Source organism: Tyto alba, unplaced genomic scaffold, assembly GCF_018691265.1.
Source record: "Tyto alba isolate M040663 unplaced genomic scaffold, T.alba_DEE_v4.0 Super-Scaffold_13, whole genome shotgun sequence".
Lineage (NCBI taxonomy): Eukaryota > Metazoa > Chordata > Aves > Strigiformes > Tytonidae > Tyto > Tyto alba.
Window position 1 is genome coordinate 4352688 of NW_024881275.1, and position 26932 is coordinate 4379619.

The 26932-nt window shown below is 37.8% G+C and overlaps 1 protein-coding gene across 12 annotated transcripts in view; it reads left to right on the forward strand.

Annotated features, from left to right (window-relative positions):
- MEF2C (myocyte enhancer factor 2C) overlaps nt 1-26932 on the forward strand; it is a 132720-nt gene that overhangs the window by 90264 nt on the left and 15524 nt on the right. For 9 of the 12 annotated variants that reach the window (XM_032994807.2, XM_042788034.1, XM_032994804.2 and 6 more), the window contains exons 4-6: nt 3702-3845; nt 10929-11115; nt 12261-12308. In XM_032994807.2, the coding sequence (XP_032850698.1) occupies nt 3702-3845; nt 10929-11115; nt 12261-12308 (379 nt within the window). Of the gene's footprint in view, nt 1-3701; nt 3846-3906; nt 4045-10928; nt 11116-12260; nt 12309-26932 lie in introns of all 12 variants that reach the window. The other 3 variants (XM_032994809.2, XM_032994812.2, XM_032994815.2) reach the window with 1 other exon arrangement.

Sequence of the window (26932 nt, forward strand, 5' to 3'; positions counted from 1 at the left end):
GTATAATGTGGGAGGTAGTGATGTGGAGGACAGTAAAGTAACAAACAAGGCAATAGAACAGGCCAAACTGCAACCTTTGTGTGGAGAGCCAGAAATCACGCTTAGATGCTCGGGAACGTTGTATTTGTCCTAAATACCAGTCAGTGCCTTCGTGCAGAGGGGGTGTCACTTTCAGACTGCTCTTCTCTCCAGAGGGGGAGTGTGTATGTGAATTTGTGTGTTCATATGCCTGTGCAGCCTGTAAGTCTGTTCTTCTGTCTCTTCCCTTATAATTTCTTCATTTTTTATTCAGTGCCAAGCAAATCTGGCACAAAGGGAAGAGTCTGACAGAGAATGAAATTCCAACAAGTTTCATGAAAATGGTATGTTCTTGTGCATAAAAACAGAAACAGAAATTACTCCCAGAAAGGGTTCCAGATGAAGGTAGTGTTACAGCATGAGTCCTTACACATAGAAGCAACAAAGAATCAGCAGAAGGATGGGTAGGGAGCAAGAGAAGAACCGAGAGACCCAGCCACAAGAAAGCTTCTCTGGATATTGCACTTTACCCCAAAATGCAATTCACAGGGAACCAGGCATTAGTTCCAGCACTCACAAAACTAAGAGCTGTGCCTCTGACTGCAGCAGAATTATGGAAATTTCTGTTGCCTAACCTTATCCCATCTTATTGAAGCATGTTCTTTTTTTTTCTTCTTTTTTTTCGGGGGGAGGGGGGAGGGAAAGGGGAGGGAAAGAGGGAATGGTGCACAGGAGGACAAGTGCACTGCATTAATGAGCTTGATTAACCAAAGCAGCCAACATACCAGCCAAACACACTGCATTGGTGGGTTTTGCAAGGGAAAGGTTTGCCTCTACTCTTTAGGGCTAAACTTTATTTTGGGTAGAATACCAAGATGATTTTACTAAATCAGGTGTTCAGCTTTTCTGGTGAAAACAGAGATTTCTTCTTATCTGTGGCAGCAACCTGCTTTCTAAGGATATGAAAATAAAAGTAAATATGTATGAAAATAAAAACATTACCATGCTGGGAGGGAATCTGGTCTCTTTGGAGACTTCTGCAAGACATTGTTTGGGTTACCTTGCCTGTCCTCCTCTGAACATCTGAAAGATGGCAGTGTACTTCTGAACCTTTACAAACCACAGGAGTGACTGTTTCACATGAGTGCTAAGTAGGCAGTTGCAGACCTTTAGGGCATTATGAGTGTGCTGAGTAGAAGGTGTGTCTTCTTTCACCCATAGTCTTGTGAATGCAGCAGACACGGCTTTGGGAATGATGGCAGAGGAAAATATTCAAAGAGGCTGCATAGCATTCCCTCTCTTGTCTTCTCATATTGCTCTTCATCTGGGTTGTCTGGTAGGATAGCAATTGTGCAGCTCCCTGCCCTCACCTATGCCCACTCAGCTGTAGCTGAGCTGACCCCTGGGAAGAAAAGATGTCATTGCCATTTGTAACTAGAGGAGCTGGGCTGTCATCTCAAAGCTTGGAGTTGGGGATGACATCCAATCCAGCTCACATCAGCGTCATTCCTCAGAGACTCCATGTGAATCAGCAGGACTCCATCAGTGACCCACATGAACTCAAGAAAAGGTCTCAAGAGTGCTGATCTGGACTTCATGTCTGGACAGCGTGATCCAGTGGATCTTGAAAACAGAACATTTTCTGTCTTCAGAGGACAACTCTTTTGTACTTATATGAAGAGAATAATGTTAGCTGAGACTAGTTATTCAGATGTAAAACAGAAATTTCACTTTTAATATATCATACTGTATCTATTAAATCTATCAAACAACAGCTGATTGCAGAAGTCCTCTTTATAATTGGCTTGTTTCAAGCTATTAGCAGTAGAAATCATACATGACTATGTCTGTTCTGCTAGTTAACATTTAAAAGATAAAAGAGAGATAAGAGAGAGGAGGAGAAGGATAGAGCTTCTTACAGTTTGATTCTAATGGATTTATAATTTTGTCTGTGTGTCAGTAGTAGCTCATGGGATTAGACGTGAAGTCTATATAGAAACAAAGTTTGCAAAGAAAGATCTAACCTGAGCCAGACTTCCAGCTGCCTAAATCTGTTTTAGGGGTCCACACGATGAGTTTGGAAGGCTCAGATCTCTTAGGGCAGATCACCATCATTTTTCCGACTGGATGAAAATGTGAGGTTCAGAAGGTGTGTTTTCACAAGGAGAACAGCTTTATGGCTTTTTCAGGAATAAGAGGGCTAGGCTTACCTTAAGTCTCAGGTAAAACGAAGAAAATCAAGTCTAATTTTTAACAAATAAATACAATCGTACAGGAACAAGGTATAACATTATAATACTTGAGGGCTTTAATGGTGGTAAAATGGGCATTTCCATAAAAAAAAAAAATAGTTAGGAAATGCATTTTTCCAGAAGGAACAAAAGGCTCAGATGAGAGGCAGCTGTTCTGGGACGGCAAAAAGAAACCGGTTAGAGCATCCCACACTAATACACAGCACAAGCATAGCCACTTATTAACACAAGAGTGATATGTGACCTATATGGTGTAACTGAGATTGCTTAGCCAGGTTTCAACTCAGAATTAACTGCAAGCTGTCTAATAAAGTTTGTAGACTGACAAATGGACTCATTGAAGAGTTTTGGACTGCGACATTCTTGAAGCTAAATTTGAGAAATCTTATAAATATTCACTCTGTCTACTACTGCTTGTGCTTGGGGAGTCCACAAAAACTTTCTTCTCATATTCTTTTACCTTGATGAAGCCCATGACTGTTCTTTGGTGATCTGTCGAGGTAGACCAGTTAAAACCTACCTGAGCCCAGGCAACCATTCTGAATTGTTAGCTACTAATTTCATTCTGTTTTCAAGCTTTTTCATCTCCATTATTTATCTTGGTGATGAAGATCATGGTTGTGAAGGTTGATTTGAGCTGCTGAACCTGAAATTCATGTTTTGACTTTTCACTAAGCATCTGTTTTAGCAGTGCTTTTTCCTGTACATTAAGCTTCAGCACTGTGCATTTATAGCACTGTAACTGGAGTCAATAAAAAGTAAACACCATGTGTAGAAGCTCTTAATCGGTATTTCACAGCCACATTAGCAACTCTGTCCTCCCTGTTGCGTTATCAAAAGCATACACTTAGGAATGGCAGGGCATTGCTAATGTCATCCCTTGTATCCAATTCAAAGGAAGAATTCAATTTAGCTACTCCTCTTTTTTCTTCTGTGAAGAACATGAATTCCTGAATTTGTGGCATGTTTTTTTTTCATATCTTCCTCCTGTATCTTTCTTTCGAGGAAAGGAGAACACCAGGATATTCCACTGTAAACAGTATGCGTGTTTTGCTTTTAATGTTCATTCATTTCAAATGGATAAATATGTTAAAATAAATTGCATTCCGGGTGGGTATCTTAACCCCTTACTGCTAGCAGATTTGGTGGGTGGTGGGCTGGGGGTGGTACTAGCACAGGCACTTTGCCAGATTCCCGGCTTAATTCTTTATTGACTGGTTCCAGTTTCAGAAGAAAGAGGTCTGTATGGTCCTCTCTTGCCACTTGTAATTGGAGACCTACAGCATCAGTGTGATGGATCTCTAGTCACTTTCTTTCCCTGAAGCATAATGTAAAACCTTCCACCGCTGGGCAGTTTGTGATACTGTAACACTGCTGAGTCTTTCTTGCAGCCTGTGTCAAGGATTGAACTTTCCAAATTATGTATTTCAGACATTGAGAAAGAAAGGACTTAATGGCTGTGACAGTCCAGACCCCGATGCAGACGATTCAGTAGGTCACAGCCCTGAGTCTGAGGACAAGTACAGAAAAATTAATGAAGATATTGATCTAATGATCAGCAGGCAAAGATTATGTGTAAGTACTCTGAGCTCCCTTTCATTTTTTTTACTCTTTGATATTTCTCTGAACCTGGCAGGCATTGAACAAGAAAGAAAACAAAGGTTGTGAAAGCCCCGATCCTGACTCCTCTTACGCTCTCACCCCACGCACTGAAGAAAAATACAAAAAAATAAATGAAGAATTTGATAATATGATCAAGAGCCATAAAATACCTGTAAGTACCAAAGGTTAGATGGCTGTCTGCTGATAACTGCTGCAGTAACAAACCATAACCCTTTCAGTTCTGGCTTCTTAAGGAAAACATTTTAGCTGGAAACGGGCTTTAATTGCCCAATATATAATTAAACACTGTGGTCAGAAAACTTCACATGACATATTTTTCTTCCAAGTGTCTACCTCTGACACACAGACAAAGACTACTATAGGTGAAACCTACAGAAGGAAGTGAAATATACATAGATACATTATACTCACTTGATTTACAGAACTGTTTTACCACACCACTCACCCAAATTATAACTAAAAAATAACAATGGAAATCTTTCTTTGTGGACAGGCTAACAAACCCACAGAATACTTTCTGTGGTGATATAGAAAAAACGATGTAGAACTGAAATTCCTTTATGTGTAGTAATTAGTGCGTTCTGTGCGTGTCACTTCAGTTCTCAAGTGTCTCTGCTAAACTCAGTTGCAGCACTGAAGGGTTACAGCTACTTGCTCGCTGCAGAGAAACAGACTGCATGAGAGCCTAATGTTAGGATTCAGACATGTTTGTGTGTTGGGGTGATTTTACAGCTTTATCAGAGAATTTGCTTTGACCTCATCAGCATTTCTTTAATGCTTTAACATGAGCTAAATTTTGTTTTAACCAAGTCAAAATTTCTAACCATCAGTCATATGCCTTGCCAGATATCTAAGAGAAATAACTCTGCATGTGCTATTTTGTTTGCACAAGACATACAAGGGGAGAATACTTTGTCATTATGTTTAATATTACATTTATAAAGCCGACAAAAAGAACGTGGAGGTTTGGAGGTTATATTTTACCCTTCTTCCAAATATGTGAGGAGGAGAAAGTAGCAAACCAAAGATTTTCCCAGGTCCAGAGAAGCATCTGAATTTTCATAGGTAACTGCTTGGTTCTAAAAGACATCATTTGGATGTGTTCGTCCCTCGTTCCCACACGTAGGTTGTATGGTTACCTGCCAAAAAGGATGTCTGTATACCCAGAATGAGCAAAGTCTCTTCCGTAGTGCTAGTCGATTGTGCATACAAAATCTGATACCTCAGCTGAGGATACCTCTTAAGGATGCTCAGATTCCATCTCTTGCAGTGAAAGTGTCGTTTCCATTAATTCTCAGCAGAAAGATTTTCACTCAAGTTAATTATAATTTGAAGAAGTTCTCACATCATAGCAAATGTATTTTTGGAGGTGGAAAAAAAAAAAAAAAAATTTCCCAGAAACCAGAATGACACCAAATTCGGTAAATTAGTATTTGGAATGGCTGGTTAAGGATGCCCAACATGTATATAAAATAACAGGGAGGGATACAAATATATTCTGTCTTTATTTACCTCCCTTTTTATTTGCTTCTTTTGAATAGCTGTTTTTCTCAGAGAAAAAAGCTCTAAAGTTGTCACCATTAATTTGGTTTCTCAGGATGTAACTCAGTTTGACAAACGATGACTGCAACATTTAGGCTGACTGTTACAAGCTGGAATGCTTAACCCCTTTTTCATGTCAAAATGTTACCAATTGCCATTCCTTTCCTCTTTCAAGGATGACCTTTGGCTTGTTCAAATCACAGTGATGGAATTTTCGATCAGATAGTATTTAACCAAGCTACTTTTTCACCTTAAAAATGGTGTTTGGGATGGTCCTTCAGATCCTCTGTTTCTCTCATGCTACCTGGTTTTGTTCCAAAAAATCAGAACATCTTACAACCATTTGAAATCTTAAGACATGGAAAAAAAAAAAAAAACAAACCAAACCAAAACAAAACAAAAAACAAACAAACAAACAAACAAACAAAACAAAAACACTTGGAAAAAATCTCATTCCTGTGGTAGTGAGTTCTATCACTTTCTTTACCTCCATAAGCATTTGGGAAAATCATCTTTATAAAGCTAGGAAAGTTCTAGGAATTAGGAACAACACAGTTGATCTAAACATGGTACATCACTTTTGTCCTCCCCAAAATTAATGGACCTTCCCTCTGTTTGCTTTTATTAAGTTTAACCTTTTGACCTCAAATATAGTCCTATTTCAGCTATTAACTTGGTGATTAACTTGGTTTCCTGAGCTGTATTTTGGGTATAATGTAACTTCCTACCCTTGCAGGGATGTTACAAGGTACAGTGTGTTATCTTTTTGTGAAATTACTTCAGAGGCACTTCAGAGATACAGAACTGCCAAACGTTAGCGTTTCTTTTCATGACACACAGGATATCCCTTCTTTGAATACTTCACATGCAGAGCTCAAGGTCTGTGTGCTCCATCAAGCTGCTTACCACAAAAGGCAGAAGCAGTAGATGTTCTCCCCTAATGCAACAGGAGCTCCTTCTCTTGGCATAAGCCAAGATGTAATGTGCAAAACAGAGCTCAAAGCTAGTACATAATGGAAATTTGCAAATATAATACATATTTTTACATATACATTTTATGTATTATATTGTTGGCGATAATATCCTTAACTGCACAGATCAATATAACTTCAGGGAAGTCAGGAAAGTTATATTCATTTACTTGTGATCATCAAAGGTGGCCAAGAAAACTGGGGGGAAGAAAACAAAATTGCACAAAAAGTCACCAAGTCAAGTCATTAAATCACTACTTACAAAATATATAAAACAATGCAATGCCTGTGCCTGGTCTTGTTACAGAATAAAGCTGCTGCCAAATGAAAACAAAATTGGCTTTTGCTCCTAACAGCTAAGGCCAATAATGTTTCCTCAGATAATTTTCTGGGGATAAGTATTTACATTGTTCTGAAACATCTGATAATAATTAGACATTTATTTGCAGTTTTCATAAGAGTGATGAAAGCAGAGGAGACAGAAATAGTCCACTAGAAGGGAGCTATAAGCATCTCTGTCTCTAAATAAATGAAGGCCTGATTGAACATGGGAGGGATAAAAACAGTATTTAACACAGAACGTTTGGTCCATTAATTTCCAAGGGTTTTGAGTCCCCACCACTTTGCTTTGCACAATGTACCACAGCTTGTGGAGCGCACACCTAACACAGTGTGTGCTGTACACTGGCAGTACCCTCTCAGGTGAGCCATCTGCCCTCCTTGGCAATTGTGTCCAAAGGAGAAAAGACAGATAAAAAAAAAAAAAAAAAAAAAAAAAAAAAAAAAAAAACGTGGCAAGCTGCATACACGTTAGAGTAAGGCCCCATCTATGTTAGTAAATTAGCAAATGGCAAAAAATATACCAAGGCAACGGGAGGTGCTTATCTCTGCCCTGAATTGCTTGAACAGTCCCTGGCATGCTTTTGGCACCAGCCAAATAACACTCTCCCAGACAATTTCTTAGCTCTGTTTGGTAGTTAGCCCAGGCCAGGAACAATCCCCAGTTGTCAGTTTGTATGTAGTCATGATGTTTTTGAGGTTGAGAAAACTTAATAGTATGGACATGGACTTCTCTGTGGCCTCAGATGGCCTCAGTTCCTAGGCAAGTTAAATTTACTAATATAGATATTACACAAGCACATCATAAGCTTTAACGTCCATCTGGCCTGGCTGGAATAGATACGCCCCGTGACTTACCACCAAGAATGACTAGGGAATCTGCAGGGGGTTGCAGTTCTTGGTGAAGGACATATAAGACTGTAACAAAATTTGGGCAACCAAAGCGAAACTGTAGCTAGGGATTTACTATTTGATACTGATTTAATCCAGAAAAACTTCTCTCTCTAACCGTTGACAACTGTGGAGAAGAAATAAAAACTACTAAATTCCAGATATAGCGTGTATTGTGCTTCAAAGCAGAGAGTAAACTGGCTTTGCCCTGATAAAATTGCCTGTGAAGTACTCTGTAAATAGGTGTAAGTGTATCCAAACAGTAGGTAAAATGGTGAAAACTAAACCATTGCTAGAAAAATTAAGAAAATAATTTCAGTAGTTTAAGAAAAAATTTCTAAGATGACAAAATGAAGGATAAGTAACTGTTTCAGCAGTGTTTGTATGTTTCAGTCATGACAAGTTAGACTGGCAGCTGCAAGAGCAACCAAGGCTGGGGCTCTTTTGTGCTATCCTAATGCATAAAAAGACGATTCCAGCCCTTGAAGGGTTTGGTTTGTACATGGAGGAAAGACAGAGCATGATGCTGAAAGCAGAAGGGCCTGCTGAGGATTGTCAAGACCTTCAGATTTTCATTTGTACCCGTGTTTTTGTTTAGATAACTCAACAGAAATTGTGATTACGAGAATAAGTTAAGAAAATAGAAGCAATATTGGTGTCTACTGAGGCTTAGTGGGCAGATTTCACAGATCTGATGGCAGAGGTGAGGTGTGATGCTCGATCTGGCACACAAGCAGGCAGGATCACAGGCTGGAACCCACCAGGCAGAGAGATCTCCACCGCAGCCCTGAACGCTGCAATAGCGAGAGACTCACTTTGGCTTATTCACATCTCACATCAGGCTGTGGGTGGAGCTGAGACATCTGTCCTCATGTGAATTCCCTGGCTAAACCCTTTGGATAAGACAGAAACCAGCAGCAGCATCTGACTTGGAGCTCCAGGAGCAGCCATGCACTTCTGACTTATGTTGGATTTGGAAACCTCTTGGGTCCTTCTGTGGCCAGTGAAGAGAATGTCTTGCTTCAAAACATACTTTCAGGCTGATAGGACGTTTCAGATTATGCTATGTGAAGCTATTTCCAAGAAGCCTAGACCTCAGTTGTGACATACACTGGTACACCTTGTGCTACGTACGTTGTAAATTTTCCTTGGAAAGACAGGTCACAGTGCATGCAGCTGGTGAGCTGTACTTCAAATGTAAGCACATCTGCAGGCAAAAAAAAAAAAAAAGGTTGCTCCTGAAAGAAATAAAGAACATATTTCAGCAATTACTTTTTTTTTTTTTTTTTTCCCCACACACAATCATTTATTATCTTTTTTCTTTTTGTGAGACACGAGCATTGGTCTGTTTCAGGATCCCTACACAGATCTGGCAGCACATGTAGTTTTGCCCGTTATGCGTAGATTCCCAAGACACCTCTGCTCCCCTTCCCACCTCCACTTAAACCAATCAGCTCTATGGACAATATGGCCCTTGGGGTGCAGCTCAGCTTCTCGGCAAAGGGTGGCAAATCCCAACGTGCAGCATCCCGGCTGGGGAGCGATGCCAGCAGGTCCCTCTGCTCAGGTGTCCCACCTGATCCCAACCGTTACTCTACAGCCATCTCTCACAAAAACAGGCCACAGGCTACGTAGAGCGTTTCAGTCCTAAATTAACACCCCGAAATAAGTCCCCAGGCATTTGTGTAATGTATCCTTCGCATCATACCCTGAACTGAAATCTTGCTGTGTGTTTCAGTGGTTAAGCAAATTGATTCCTCCATATTTAGAGCAAAATTATGTCTGCCTGTAGAAAGGGGATAGGACGGAAAACAAAACAAAACAAAACAAAACAAAACAAAACAAAACAAAACAAAAACCCAAACAACTTAAGAGATAACTGTAATTTGATGGCCAGCTCTGTAATACAGAGGGCACAGCCAACACCACTGGCCAGCCAGAGAAGAGACATGTGGGAGGCAGAAGGTCAGGGTGCCTCTGACACAGCAGATTATGTGTCCAGCTCTCAACATACTCCCTCTAGGTCCTTGAAGACTTACCAGTGCAATCATCTGCCAGCAACAAAATTAAAATCTGTTATTTCCTCCCTCTCAAGATGTTATGAGGCTGGTTTCAATAATTTTTTGATGGATTTAGACTCTTGAAGCTTATAAGGTTTTTAAATGTCAAATTGAGGAGTACTTTGCAGGTACATGCAGGTATTTCAATATTTAAAATCCTGTCAGGTAACTCTGATGAAGTTTTCTTTCTGTTCAAAAAGGCAATAAATTAATTATTTTAAAAACAAGTAAATTAAATACAGAGTTCTAATGTGTTTGAATGACAGAAGAGCCATAAATTTTAAAGAAATTCAGGCAACTGCCACCCAAGAAAACCCCAACCAGCAAACCCACCAACCAACCAAGAAAACATGAGTTGGGATCTCTAAGAGCAAATGAGTATCAGGTACTGAGTCTTCTCACGCCCTCTGTCAGTGGTCCATAATTTGCTTCTTTCTTTGAAAGGGATTCTTGCAAAGTAAAGTGATTCAGGAGAGAATCCAGCCTTGAAGTATGAAAGCAGTATATTGAAAAGACATCACAAAACACCACTACCACCACCCCCCAAATAAAACAAAAATCCCCCAAACAATCAAGGAAAAAAAAAAACCAAAACAAAACAAAACAAAACAAAAAAAAGACTTATATTTGCTACCTGTCCCTGAGTAGAACTTTGTTTCTTTTAATCCCCTCCAAGCTAAAATAGAAACTTTTAAAAAAGTAATTTACACTGTTGGTATCTTTAACATGATTTGGGATCATTCTGGTTGCTAAAGCAACATAAGCTGAAATTGAAGCTTTCCCTTTTGCATTCCACCTCTTCTAATTTTTCTCCATGCAATGAAGTCATCATAATCGTACCTTTGATCTTGCAGTCATCTGTGGCCCTAGATTAAGGTATCACAAGTGAGTAATTATGACTTCATGGAATGAAAGAATACAAAAATTAAGCTTCATAAAGCAGGGTTTTGTTTAAAAAAAAAAAAAAATAAGGGAAAAAATCTTTCCTGTTCTTACAAAGTAAATGTACAAGCTGCATTAAGGGAAGATGGATTCATGATTTGGAAAATCATATTTAAAAGCCTTGGTAACTCTTTTGAAACTCTTCTCTTGACTCTTGGGGGAGCAGGGTGAGTGTAAATATTTTAACCACCAACTACAAAATATTTGAACTAAATATAGAGTAACTGTACTTGAAGGCTATTGTACTTCTGTACTATTCTTGTCTTTGTTTCCCTTTTTTTCTTGTACAGGCTGTTCCACCACCAAACTTTGAGATGCCAGTTTCTATCCCAGTGTCCAACCACAACAGTTTGGTATACAGTAACCCAGTCAGCTCACTGGGAAACCCCAACCTTTTGCCGCTGGCTCATCCTTCTTTGCAAAGAAATAGCATGTCTCCTGGCGTGACACATCGGCCTCCGAGTGCAGGTAACACAGGTAGGCTCTGTTCAATCCCATCTCTTTAAATGCTCTTTTATCAACTGCTTGTGTGCCTTAGGTCACCTTAAACCGTACTCTGAGAAACAAGAACTCTGTTTTTACCAGTCATAACAGTTTGCCCAAAATTGCTGTGCTGAAAAATCAAAAGAAGAGCCAAAGGGGTTTCTATTCCCAATTTAGGAAAAAAGAAAAAAAAAAATTTCTAGAAAAAGCTGCTGAATGTTGACTAAGATTAAAGGAAATCAATAAAGGATAAAAGGGCAGAGAATTTGCTGTTTCATAAAAAGGCAGCTTGTCTGCTTAATTCATGCAAGATCTCACTATATCATAAAGCTTAAGGGGGCTGGGGAGAAAATATAGCCAACGCAAACAAGTTGAAGCAAGTAAAATAGGACACTCATTACTTAAATCATCAGTCTAGAGGCTAAATGCAGAATTTATTATTATTTATGCATTCACAAGTTACTTGACGGGTAAATGTTAGCTGAGCTCTGTACTTGAGTGCCTTGTGTAGCAGGAGACTGTGTTTTGCTCTGGTGATGATGGGGGCTCACCTCTGAATAGGATAAATAGGATTAAATTCATTCAATCCGTCTGGCTGAAGCAACATCAAAATCCTTAAGGATAATGGGTTCAGAGAACCATTCGTGGTCCCCAAGTGCAAAGAGATGTTTTAAAAACCGTTAGAGTGAATGTCTACGAAAGGCTGAGGAAATTAAATTAAAAAGCTATGTAAATATATATTATAGCTTCTGAGTTATGTTCTCATCCAGGAACTTTCAGTCTCTTCCTCCCAATCCTATGTGGAAGCCTTTGCTTTTCTGACTAGTACTGAACTAGAGATAGTTTTCAAGTGAAGGACTGCTATATGTAACTTTCAAATAGAATTGATTTTTCATATGCTGTGAAAATATGAAACATCGTGTATGACATATTTTGTTTGTCCTTGAAAGACAAATGTCTCATACGGGTAACATTAAGCATTTCAACTTTATGGCTGTGGATCTGATCCTATGCCTGTTGAAGTCAGTGAACAGTGGTGGGTATTGGAACAGGCCGTTTGAAGTCAGAGAAAATGTTTTGAATGTTTGCCTGTTATAAATTATCAACCTCATTTGTAGTATTTCATTTCAACCCCCTAGGTGGCCTGATGAGTGGGGACCTCACAACCGGTGCAGGCACCAGTGCAGGTAAAGAGAAAATCATTTATTTTTCTAAGTGAACAAAGGACTTCCTTCAAAGGCTGAGTCCTAAAATAGCTCCATATTGGAGGCGGGATATTAGAAAGCGATCGGCATTGGTCTTTTTCACCCCAGCTGGGGAGGGGTTAGTTGATATTTGTGCTTCTCTTATTAGTAGGAAGAGGCTTGTTTTCAGCAATGCCAAAAATCTTGCACCTCAACAAATTCCACAGGTATAAATGTCTGTTTTCCTTCACATTAGCCTTCCTGTAAAAACTCTTGAGTCCATTGCATAGCCCTGTTCAGGCAGAACTCCTACTGAGTCCAGTGTCAGGAACCCTGATCCTTTTTAAGTAACAGGGAGTTTTTCCATTGACTCCAGTGGAATTGAAGGTTTGTTTTATGAATTTCAGCTTGAGTAAAAATTTCAATATTGAGTTCCTCATTAGACTTCAATCTACTGAGCACAGATTTGGTTTTAAGCCCCTGCTCTAAGACCATTGCTAGTCAGCAAAATCTGTTAACATTCACTTCAGTAATCAGTAATTAACTTAAGCTTAGTTTTATGTATTTGCTTAAGTGCTTTGGTACACAACAGGGAAAGGATTTTCAAAATACCCATGCAGAGAAAAAGATTAGTCCCTTTAGTCCTGCTCCCACAGAACTAATGAGAACTGTACTTGCTAAGGTCTGTGTTATCAAAGCAATGTTGTCAGAGTAGTCCCCTTTGCTCAGTAAACTCAGTGGTTTGTTAGCAATGTCAGCAATGTTGCATTATTACAAATACGGATTACAAAAGACAATGGCAAGATTACTGTTTCAGTTTGAGAAGTAAACACATATGTCCGAAGAAAATAAGCTGAGTGGTAAAACATGGAGCACATCCAATTTTACTGGGTTAACTGCTCTCAGAAAGAACTATATGGAAAAATAGTTGGAAGATCCATTTTGTGCACTATAAACCAAGGCTGATATGTATGCCAATTCTGACATTGTCTCATAAAATTACTTATAAAGAAATTCTGGATATAGTGATCTTTTCTTTCTTGGCTCTTCTCAGCCTGCATTAGGCCACCCCCCCTTTTATCTTCACACATAGATGAGTCACAGATGTTTGTGTGATGCATTTGTAGTAAAATTGAAACTGCACAGCATTGTATCAGAAAGGCACTTCAAACGCATGCTGAAGCTTTGAGGGGTCATTTTGTATTAATTTAGGAGTTGAGAAGGCAGACCACAGGAACTTAGCTGTTAGTCTCCTTTGTTCTCAAAAAAAAAAAGAAAGCATGATAGAAAATTATAGTTTTGTTAATTATCTTTTGTTAGCCTGTGAAACACAGATAAAGAAAGATTCCTTCTGGCGATGTTAGCATCTCATCTCCTTTTAACCTCATGTATAGTAGAAATTTCAGGAACGGCAACAGAGGGACTCAGATGGGAAATTGATTGCCCTATTAAGGGGCTCCCTCTTCTGGCTTTTTAAGAAATATCATTGCTTCGTTACTGGTTTCCCGGTTCCTTTAAAAAGACACTGGAAAGCAACTAGTAAAAAAGGCAGTGTTTTATTTTAAAAGGTGTGCATACTAAAATAAAAGTTTGCCCACACATGCATTTGGCTTAATAATTCTTGTGCTCAATAAAATCTGTATATCAGTACGCCAGTTAAAATTTTATATTTTTTATAAGTACCTTTTTTTCCTTGGAAATATATTAAAGGCATATATAAGAATAGGAGGAGGGGTAGCTTGATTATTTACTCACAAATTAAGAATTTGTATTTCCTGTGCACAGTGTTATGCATTAAGCTCTCAAGCAATGTAACTTTGGAGTAGGCAATTGATTTGAGTGGCATATATATGAGGGGCATTGCTAGGAATGCCTCATAAATATTTAATTATATGAATAGTCTTTGTTCTTTATCTGGCAATAAGAGCTTTAAACACCATTAAAGAAGTGTTTTCTAAATCTCTTAAATGCAGAGCAGTAGGAAGAATTTGATACAGGGCTGAAGGAAGATTAAAAGGTCACTGTAAGGTTGAATTCTCTGTCTTGGTTGCATCATTTCATAATAGCACTATTTTGGACAGTCTTCTTTCTTTAGGGTGCAGAAGAATAAACATCAAAAGTTCTCTTTGTTCATAATCCTTCACAAGAAACAGAGACCTCTGTGTTTTCCTCTGTTTGGCATCTTAGAAGCTGGTAGCACGATCATGTGGTTTAATCTGTTGGGGTTCATATTTCTGGCCAAAGTAGAACATTATGAATTTGCATTTTTCTGCAGTGTCCAAAAATAGCATATATTCAAAATAACATACTCCAAGAAGAAGAGCATAAAGAGTTTCATTTCTGCCATTATAAAATGAAACTACTTTTAATTACTAACACCAGGGTTCAGTTTCTTCACTACTTTAACAAACTACATTATAACAAATTGTGTTATAACTGCAATATCACAAATGGAAAAAGATTAGTTAAACCTGTGTTTTGAGAAGTATGTTATTTTGTTGGTTTGGATTATTTCAAGTAATAACCCTGAAATCATCCACAATTTACCTTGGGAGTCAACCCAAGACATAAATAGAACTTTTAAAAGCTGACTACTTCTTTATTATCCTACACAACTAAATACCATCAGCAGTATGAAGTTAAACCAAGTTTATCTCAGGTTTGTTAAAGTAAATTTTTTCTTAGCCAAACACTGATTGAATAGTTTCTATCATGTGATAGTATTAACTGCCAACAAAATCAGAGTGAACTTCACATTTAGTATAGTTGCTAAATTATAAATGCAGTAGTCTTTGGCACTATTCTCTCAAACCAGGGGCTTTTGATTGAAAGAGAGAACAAGAACTTTTCTGGACCCAAACTGGTATGCTCTGAAACCATTCTAGCTTACCTCATAACTAATATGAAGACTAAATGACATGTTACCTGTTTATATAATAGACTGTGTGAAGTTCTTTTAATTTTTAGGGAGAGTAGTCTTTAATAAAACCACTTAACAGTATCTTGACCAGAAATAAGTAATGTCTGTGAAATCTTAGTACTGTAAATTACCTGAACTCAAATTTTATTCAGTGCCTCAATATTTATGTTGAAAGCCTGATAAAAGATTAAAATTTTACAAATATTTAAATAGTTTAAAAATCAAAATACAGCAGCATTGGGGGATGTCTTTCTTTGCATCTGTACTTTAAACTTTGTATTTTCAAACTGAGTTATACTTTTAGATTGAGTTATCTTTTCATTTTTTATATGGTTATCAGATTATGACATTTAGTATTTTATAATTAAGTTTTATTTTGACTGGAATAAGCCCAGCTAAATCAACATAATTTCTTTGCATTTTAAACCACTATAAATAATAAAATCGAAGGAAAAATTCAAACTCAAGTTTTAAATCCAGGATGGATATAATAAAAAAATACACTTGCTTTAATTGTTTATTCACTTTTTGTAATTTTTCTATTTCACTATTTGATTTCTGTACTGCCTCTATCTTGACATTAGTGTTAAACTAAAGGAGCAAGTTATTCAAAAGTACCTGGGACTCTACAAATGCTGTCAGAGGGACTTATTGCTTGTTTTCTTTAAACCAACTATCCTCAAACTACCTTTAAACCTGCTCTTTAAAACCATTAGAAACTGAAAAGATTGGTAGTGCATTTTGAAAAAATCATCCCATGTCTTTTTAATAACTGAATCCTTTATTTACCTATAAATCAGCAGCTAGACATTTCCTTCTGGAAATTAACCACAGGCTACCAGTTGCCTTCTCATCTTCTGAGGGCTGAGGTGCTGGATCTGCCAGCCAGTATCATAATTTTCTAGTGTTTTCCTGCTCCTTTTTCTTTTCTTGATCATGTACTCACTGTGGGTGAATGTATTATATACTCTACTGGTATTTCAAGCCACATGGAAGTATACGTAATAGTAGAGGTTTTTAATTTATAAGCCCTCAGGGTAGAGGCAATCTGGAATGTATCTTCTCAAAAAAAGAGCTATTTACTAAAAAGAAGAAATCTGTCCAAATAAGCCCACAAGCAGTACCAAAAATAATCAAGGATTTCAAAGGCACCTAGTTGCGTTAATGTCTTTTGAAATGATAAATATAAATAAGCAAATACTAAAAATTTAAAAATAAATAATTAAAAGTTTACATAAATATTCTCCACTGTGTCCTGAAATCATGCTTGGTGTAGTCAAGAGAAGATAATTTTTAGGCTACAAGTGGGAATATGTTAAATAAACAAGTGTGAACAATTATTAGAACAAAGATTCCCAAACCACAGTATACGGTCAACCTGTAAGGACTGGGTTTGCCAGGGAGAGCGTGATAAGTTGTTGCCCTTCCCTTATTACTTGATGAATGCAGTCACCCACAGACCTCTGATCCAAAGGTTGGGCAACATGTGGTAGAAAAATATAGTAAACAATTATTCCTGTCCAAGGAAGCTTACAGTCCAAAAGAAAGAACATGCAGTCATTCATAACAGAGTTTGTGATGCAGTAGTGCCAAATCCAAACAATAAGAGTTCATAAATTGGCAGGTTGTCTTAAAACCATGGAGGGGGATAAATTAAAAACATAACAGCTCTCCTTTTCTTTTCCTTTTTCCCACTCATATAATGCCATTAAGTGTTCCTTTTCCGATCCTTCCTCCATATAAGGAGGATATATACTTCTTTTTTTTCAGTGTTTTAAGGGAAATACCTACAGGTGGGAGATTTGTGATAAAGCAGGAGAAATACTAGAACTTGTTTGACAGATTTAATACGAAGTATGAAGGAAATAGTCTAGCTAACAATACCTGAATTTCCTATCTGTGTAGGCAGTCAACACAGGCCTTTCCACAATTAAGTCCTCTTTCTGCCCTTAGCAACTTATCCAGACTCTTTTCATACAGATAAAAATCACATCAGTGAAACTTTGAGAATAAGTTTGAAAGGATAGATGCTATTGTCCATGTAAAAATCGAAAAAACCTTGCAATGAGTGTGATAAGCAAAGGCTGGATGCATATATTTTCATCTATCTCATGTGAACTCTTACCAATGAAGAAATCCGCATAAACTCATTCTGAGTAGACCTCAATTAAAATCTGTGAAAATTTGGCCTTTATTAGGTTACCATCAGTTGTGTAAGTGTTGATTTAGTCATTTATTTAGTTATTCTCTGTCTCATCCTGTCTCTAATCAACAGTGTCTCAATATTTGTATTTATAAAAAGACAGATTGAAAGTATTGAAAAGGAGAAAGCCCTAAGTTCACATGTAATGAACAATTAAGTGAGTCATACAAACTGTGGTTCTTTGTAAGTGGGATTTTAAAGACAGGCATGATTGACTTCTTTTCCTTTATGACAAGGAGTTTCAAATGTTCCTCAAGAATAATTTGGATTCTTTAGATAAAATCCTTTTCCTAGTGAAGTCTGGGGGAATTTTATGGTTTACTTCAGTGAGACAGGGATTTCACTGTTATGTTTGTCTGCGCATTCTTGCTCATTAAGACATGACACTGTCTTCTGTGGCACACTGCAATCCATATCCTTGTTCAAATTCAGAAAATATAAGGCATTGCGAATTAACAAACATCTGGATTTCATGCCTATCCTGAGTCCTGAAAGCAATAGTTGATGCCTCCTGGATCTGGAATGCATCAATGACTTTGCTCTGAGAAAGAAAGCAAGAAATGAATTTAACCTCTTGAAGCTGGGACTGCAGCTGGGACACACAGAAATTCCTGCCAGTATTAAGTTAATGTACCCCTGTCATTTAACTTTTAATATGATTCCCCAATTAAGATATTCAATCCATAAATTCCATTTGTTTTCCAAATCTCTTGCAAGCTGGTTTTTCCTTGGTAACAGTTGGAACAGGCTCCCAGAAATAATAGCGAGAGGAGACAGGGATGGGTTAGTTATTGATCTTTTCTTTGCATCTGCTTAAATTTCAAAGCAAATCTAAGTAGTATTATCTATGTGAAAAACACTTTTATTTTGTGTGCATATCTGTTCTAATAACATTGATGAATCAAAAATATAAGTATAAACCATTTGTATTTAGTATGTGTAGGCCTGAAACTTTCCTGATACTGAGTTTTAAATTAGGCATTCTTCATTTTTCAATAATTGTACATTTAACAGAAATCAAAACTCTAATTGTAGCTGTACGTTTATCAAAAAAAAAAAAAAGTGTTAACAGTTATTTTAAAAATTTCTTTGGGAAAGCAAGAAAGTACATTTTCAAATAATATGTTCAGTTTATAATCAGAATTACTTCTTGTCTTGAGATATTTTTCATTAAAAAAGCATTTTTCCCCAAAATAGTAATTGATTTCAAAAACCCAAAAAAGGAAATTACTTGTCATCAGCAAATAATTTGTTAAAAGCAGATGATTTGTCAAAGACTCTCACTCAGGCAGTCTGGAGAAGAGAGAAGTCCTCTACTCTTCACAGGCTCATGTTTTCTCCTACATAACTTCAGAAAAGATTGCATTTTTCAGTAATATAGATTTCTTTCTGACATAAGTCAGGTTTTTTTCCTTTCTTTTGACTCTAGAGAATCTCATATTAAGAAAAGAAAAAAAAAAAAAATGACGGGGTTTTTTTTGCATAAACAGGACTAGAATGGAGCATCTTTTTGGCTAGCATACAAGGGGAAAGAAGATACATGCTCTTAATATGCATTATTTAATTGCTTTACTGGAATAAGAATTAACTTATAAGAGGTCAGCTAGCTCCTGAAAACATATTTTGGAGAGGAGGTTATCCGAGGTGGGGTGAGGATGATGGTTTGTGCACCCTGCACGCATTCAGAGACCGGGCCTATCCCAGTCACCGGCAGATTTTCGGAAAAGCTGTCATGCAAGCTAAGTTTCAGCGGAGCACCATTGAAAACCACCCTCGATTTCTGGTGTTGACCTCTCCTACTAGCCTAAACCCTCGTGTGGAGGGCCACTGCATTCCTAGGGCAGAGCACGGGCTCACCTCTGCGAGCGGGAATGGTGAGCGAGGAGGGAGCACCACGCGAGGCCGGGGACGTTGCGCTCTGCCTGCCCCTCGTGGTAGCAGCTGCAAGTTTTGCATTGGCAAGACACTTTTAAACGACTCTCCGATCCCTGGCATTTTGTTCAGGCCTTAAAAACTCATAACGCACCGGAATAGAGTTCTGGCGCTCATTGCGCCGTGCCCACGTGTTTGAGCTACAGACATGTAATATTTATAAAGCACAAAAGTGAAGACCGCTGTGTCATTTTCTTAAGTGATTTTTCTCAGTAATTACAACTTAGTTACTGTGCCGATTAGGTGGAGGTTCAAGCAAAACAAGATAACTTCGAAGCCTACAGGTTCTGAGATGAGCAGAGCTATTGATAAATAACCATGTTAGAACAAAATAGTGTTGTGGGAGTGGAAATAAATTAATCAATACAATCAGAAGTAAAGATATAGGAAAGATAGTGTTTCTGCATTAAAGCTGTATGCTCTGAGCTTCCTGAAACGAAGTGCCATTAAAAAATTATGAAAGCAAATAGTAAGATGCTGTGATCAGACAATGTAAGAATATAAGCATACTGACAATAATAACTGTACTGCAAAATTTTAAAAGCACAAACAGCTCCTGGACTTGGATCGTCTATTACTCTGTTTCTTTGCTGAGCAAACAAGGGAGGAATAAGGATGATCATCCTTGAAGAAGAAAGAGCACCCCCCCTTCTCTATGTATAATTTGCAACAGACTCTCACTGTCTATGTGATATATCCCTATTCCGAAGGTTGCAAGGACGGAGTCCAGAGATGTGCTGAAATCTCTGCCTGCATCTTGGGAAACCTAATTGCAATCAGAAATGTTTTGAAGTGTTGCTCACAGTTCCTTATGTGGGTAGCCACAGGCTAATTCTGTAGACAGTCAGGTTCCACCTTTACATTTATTTTATTAAGGTGTGAACTCCTAGGCTAAAGTGGGAGAATACTTAGTGCACGAACCTCTTCAGAAACATTTGAATATGGATCTTATTATAGCAACAAAACATAACCACAGTGTTGGTGATCAGATTAGTTTGCCATGTACTTAGTTACGCACTTGACTCAGCAGTAAGGTATTTGCATGAAGTGTAATGGTCTGTGATACACAGGTCAGGTTTCTGTTCTCATGGTCTTTCATTCTACATCTAAATAAACTAATCTATTTCTCCATTTGTCTAAAAAAGCATCTCAGATTTCTAGCCGCCTTGATTCATAGTATGACCTTAAATTTCCAGAAATGTGTTTTGCAATGTGTTCCACATTGTCAAGTGGCCAAAGTAAAGAGCCACTTCTTTACTTTCAGCTTCTGCCTGAGAAGCATCATCTCTGTCCTGAGGGAAATCTGAGCTGCAGTATGGGGATACAGGTGCCCTTTTTCAGCAATAGCTGTGTGCACCTGCAAATACTCCACATAGAGTAGATTCATAAGGACATTCCAAATTTTACATGGCACTAGCCCAAGGGTTAGAAGTAATTTCGACTGCTTCATCCGTGTAAACAGTTCATTAAGGTAGCTGGCAGTACTCAACATGAAGACTTGAAGCCGAAGAGTTGGGGTTTAGTTCTTTCATGGTGAGGAACCAGGACACCCTGGGGGTTAGGGGCAGCTGGGAGGTGGGAAAAGCAGAGGTTCCTGGGGGTGGCAGGACCCACCCCACTGCCCGAGGGACAGCGAGGGAGCACCAGGGGCAGAGCCAGCCCCAGGCATCAGTCACCTCCACGGGGATGGGGATGGGGATGGGGATGGGGATGATGGGGATGGGGATGGGGATGGGGATGGGGATGGGGATGGGGATGGGGATGGGGATGGGGATGGGGATGGGGATGGGGATGGGGCAGGATGTCGGCCGATGGGTGGGGGTCTGGATCAGGCCCTGTGAGAGGAACCACAAGACTGGTTAGAGGGCTGTTGGTGACACCAAACATGAGGTTGAGCAGTGAGGCCCATACTGTGTCAATGTGCAGGATCTGTCCCTGAGTGCTTGAACCAGCCAAAGGATGTAACAAAACTGAAAAATGTGGGCCACAAAACAGAGAAAATACTTTCACTGTAATATACCACAAATACAAGCAGATCATACACACAATTTTCCCTGGGAAATTTGATGAGATCATTGACCTCCTCTGCAGTGGAAGCAGTGAAGATTTGCCTGGTTTCCAAAATGAGATCTCACTAACACCCAGAACTGTGAAATGGGATGTGCAGCGTAACCTTTAGCTTTGTGCAGTGCCTGTGCAGATTGCCCTCCCTGTACACCTAAATTACCTACAGTATTAGCAGTATTTCAGTGATTCCCAGATACTGGGGTTTTTCCCAGCACAGGACAACTGCAGTGCCATTAGAGACCTTTACATAGCTTTAGACTTAAAGAGCAAGTATTTCCTGTTAACAGTTATAGAACTTGCATGGCAAGAATAGAGCAAGTTAGTGAGACACCTGGATATCAACTTAGTCTTACATTGTTTTATTTAAATTATTTCTAAATGATTGGTTTCTAAAACCATAACAGAGAGTTGTTGAGATAGTTTTCTCCTCATTCTCTTCCCTTTCTTACAAATGCCTATGTATTCACAGCACTTTCATCCTATTTCAGTCCAAAGAGCAGCTGATATTTCACAAGATGCTTGAGAGTTCTTTCACACATAGTCAGTAGGTTTTATATACCACATCTGTCTGAGTTGGCAACCAGTAACTTGCTAAAGAAGGCCCATTAGTGCGATGTGGGAATGAGCAGCTACTTTAATATAAAGATATTCTTTTTTCTGGGTGAGCATGTCTGCAGATTGGTTTTCTTCTACCACTTGCAGTTAATAGAGGTCATGTACTGTGAAATGACTAGCATGCAACATACGAGTAAAAACCTTCAATTATCTCTTTTAAATATTAGGTTTAGGTGAACACCAGTACAGCTCCCTGGCACTAGTGCTTTATTGTTGGTATCTGTTTTGTTTGGGTGGTAAACCATAGCCTGTTCCAACAGTCTATATGCATTAGGGAAAAAAAAAAAAAGAAAAAAAGTTACATATAAAATGTAAGAGAGAAAAATGACTGTTTCATTGCCTTTTAATTACTAATTGGAATAATTACCATTTCTTCAGAAAGTAGGGAAATGAACTGAGTGAAGAGTGTAAAACTGAGTGTAAATTTAGCAAAATTTCCATTACTGCATTGATTATTTTCTATATATACATATTTTGAAGTGGAGGCCAATTGTAGCATGGTTGGCTCTCATGTTTATATAGATTCATCCTAAATTTAACATTCGTTTTGAGAGGCTTGGTGGTCAGTCATAGTATCATATACACCGGATGTGCATTTAACACAATAGAGTAAGTAGCAGGAATCTTCCATGAAATGGAATGTACGTATTCTTCTTGGAAGAATTATGGTAATTTCTACAAGTAAGAGCATACACTTGTTTGAAACTCGAAATGACCATTAATATTTGCTGAAAATCCTTTGAGAATTTGAAAGCCCTTTTCCTACTAAAATTAATGGGAAGTAGCCATCCCAGGTTCCTAAAGATCATGTAAATTCTCAACCCAAATGGTCAGTGAAAAACATTACCGTAAATGAAACAGAGGTGAAAGAAAGGACATATAAATTGTGTGTCTTGTTCTTCATTCTTTTAGGATTACCACAGAGGTTTTTTCATTCAGTGTATTTTCGTATCTTTGAAATCACAAATTGAAAAGGAACAAATAGGGACATGACAGTTTCAAAACTTCAAGAAATCAAAATACAAAAATTTTCCAATTTTTCAAGGCTTAAAGACTTTGAATCATGACAGTGCTGTTCAAGATTGTTGAGAGATATTGAAATAAATTATTCTTCCCCCATCTGTGTTACTTTAACACATAGAAAGTTTCCTGATGTAAATGTTCAGTACAGAATTATTGCCCTAACTCTGAGAATAACATGAATTGCCACCACTTTACAGCCACTATAACATCAATGACCAAAAATACATGTAAGGTACAGGTGTTACAGGGAATTAAAGAAGAGAAATAAACTTTGTTCTTTGTCCTGTCCTGAATAAACTTGTGCCCTGCTTGTACCCTTAAATTCTTAAAACATGGAAGTGACCATTTAAGATAGTACTATGTGAATTTGTAACATGGTTCAAATCATAATTTTCTATGAGTAAATGAGAATTTTTTAATAAATCTTCTTGACTGAATAACTACTGGTGCACAAAAATAACTTTTCGGGATGATTTTAAAAAGTGATATTGCAGGAATTACTCATGCAGTCTGCACTTGGACAGAATTCCTTCTAAAGTCGATGGCACTTGTGCCTAAATGCGGAATGTGGGAGCATGCCCAAGAAGCATTCTATGCTCAGAAAGCATTTGTCTTTATATTCTGCCATTAGTCCAAATACAAAGTCTGGCACTACATTTCATGGCACGTGCTGCTCCACTAGTTCTGTCTAGAAACAAGCTCTTTTCTGTGTACAATATTTTTACTCTTTCAAGTCAGTATAACAAACAACACGAGGAGAAATAATTTTCTCTGAAAACTTCTTGAATTGAAAATGCTGTAAATTTATAAATTCTGACATATGCCCTTTAAAACTTGTACATCTACTGTTTTTATTTTCATTATACATTACAAGTTATATCCGTAATGTTTAAAGATGTTCTATTCCAGAAAAAATATGGCTTTTAACCAAATAAAAATGTAAAGCCAACTTGCTCTAAAATCCATCTGGTTTTCATTTTCTTATAATCTATAATCAGGAAATCCATTCATACATGACATATAATTTTTGCGCTTTCAAGTGGATAGTGGAATGCGATGTTCTGCATACAGTCACATCTAAATTGATAATTGTCCAGGCAGAGTGTAATTTTAAAGTATAGGATGAAGGAAGGTTTAATTTGTATATTAGAAGTCTTATACATTTTTTTGCCTCTGAATGTAAATGAGGCCATTCTCTTCAGTGGATTTATCTGAAGGTGGGACAGCTGCCTCGGAGCAGGCCACAGCTTTCTGAGTAAAGAGGATACGGTTTAAAGAGCTGGTTTAAATGCAGACTCTTCTTAACTGTAAACCGCATGCATGCATTCATCATTGATTTTCAAATGATGGGTTTCTGTATCATTGGTTAAAGGTCCACAGTCTTACATTCCTGAATGCACATTATACCAAAAGAATAACAATTTGGTGGCTGGAAAAGGGAATGGTTATTATATGGCTCCAAAATGCTAGCTGGCATAATATGCCATGAACAGCAGAAATCTACTGGTAAAGAGAAGATTGCAGTAGTTCTTAAAAACAATTTGATGTTCTAAAAATATAAATGTAAGAAATGTTATCACTGTTCAAAATATTTTACATCAGTAGGTAAAAATTATAAATGTCAGACGAAAGTTTCTTAAAAGTGAAGTTTTATCCAGATGCATCCTTTCTCTTAATTTTTAATTGTAAATTATATTAAGTAAATCTTATGTAGAAAATGGGAGTTCTTTCTTGTAAGGATTTCTGTTATCCTAGAATCACAACTATAGAAATATATAGATTACAGTGCATGTTGTTCCGTTAAATATCTTAGATTGTACATTGTAGAATAAAAAAAAAATAAAAAACAAAAACAAAAAAACCCACTGCTTCTTCAAACAGCTTCATTTTCATTCTCTGAACAAATGCTTGTCATACAACAGATTTCACAAGGCAGTTTTACTTCCTGTTGGTAAAATAGCTCCTGCAAGAAACCAGCACCAGAGAAACTCTACTTTTGCTTCAGTTTCTTGTGTTGATCACTTCTCCATGTCATTAGTTTTTCAGTAGTCAGTTTGTAAAGGATCGAGTTGTAAAAGACACTGTAGTGTCTAGAAGAAATATTGTGGTTTATTCAAAATGCCCCTTCTAACTTCTCCACCTCTAGTAAGACATAGCATTAATTAGAGCATAATATGTAGCAAATCCATGTTGAGAGCAATTGTTCACTTAAAAAAAAGCCTACTGACATAAAATGGAAAATTCCTGACAGTGTTGTGCTATTTTAGCTTGATAAGTGTAAAATACACTTTTTTTCATTAATTCATTTTATCTCACTAACTGTAAGATATTATTAAGGAAATAAACAAGATTAATTATGAAAAATATTTTCATACAAAATCTCTGAGTGTTTCTAAGTTTCCGTCTTAATTCCTTTTTGCAAAAGCTTGCGGGATCGTGATAACAAAAAGCATGAGAATAAACAAGCCAGGCCAGACCTGTGACTAAAGATACCTCACAAGTATGGAAGTCAAGCATTCTGTGATACTTTTCCTGTGTCCTAAGCCTAATGTTCACAGCCCAGGGGTCTTCCAGAGCCTGAAATGTTGTTTCTGTATTTAGTAGGCTTTTGACAGAGTATTTTTCCATGGATTTGCTGATCTGATAAATACAATTAGCTGATGTGCTTGTGGATTAAAAACATGATTTAATGTTAGTCATGCTTGGACACCCTTCATTATCATAACTAGAAGTCAGAGTCACTCACATTGTACTGTAGTATTTATGCCCACCTCATAGACTTCATCAAATTTAGTTCCATAATCCTTTTATGTCCTTTAGGGCTGTAAACCCCATTTCGTGTGTGAAAAAAAAAAAAGTAAGATACTGAGTTCTTCACTGACTTTAGGACTACAGAGGAAATATCGAAGGTCCAGGGCTTCTAACTCGCAGGGTTCTTCCACCCTCACTAGCTCATCTTCCCACACTGTTTCTAGGTTGTGTGCCACAGCTTGTGAGCTGTGAATGAAAGACGTGCATAGGGCAAAATGTCTCCCCTTGCATTTGTTTTCTTAGTATTTATCCATTAGAGTTTTCTGTTTCTGTACTTGTTTTCATGCTATTCCCTCTCTATGACTGGCCAGTTCCTGTATCTCTCTTGAGCCTGTGCAGACAGAATTTCAGGGCTACTCTAAAAAGTCACCTCTTTCCCCAGACTTTGTGTGAGTAGGAGGTGAAATTGGGTGGATGAAATAAGAATGTCTCATTTTTAGTGGAATGGTAGGTCGGTAACCTTAGGAATATATAGTTGTCAGTACTACATGGTGAGAGAAGGAACCTCTTTTCTGAAAAAGGCAAATGAAGCTTTGCCTGTCAGAATTGTTCCCGGGGCCTGCAGAAAGCAGCAGAGAGATGAAGATGAAAGATACGGTGATATTTTCCAAATAAGGTTATGATCTTGCTCCCATTGACTTTAGTGTTGACAGAATCGGGTCCAAAAAGTGGGGTGAAAGAGCCAAAAACATTTAAGAATCTTCCTAGTCCTCCCCCTGCCTTTTCTGGAAATTATAGCCTTACTATACTCATCCTTTGTTTAAAAACAAAACAAAATCATGACCTGGAAAGGGCTGAGTAAGACAAGGCATAATCCTCTGTAGTTGTCAAGAAAGCACAGCATAGCTTTGACATTTTTTTAAACCATAAGATTATCTGAATTTCCTGATTCTTTTGTAAGGCAAATGTTAGATCTTGTCTGCTTTGAGTGCACAGTATATTGTGCTCTATACCATAGTGCTGTAAACAGAGTCATATAAAGTTCACTTCAGCACATCACTGAGATGTCAGCTATCATGAGAGAAAGTATTTTAAGACTGGTTGTTCCAAATATGG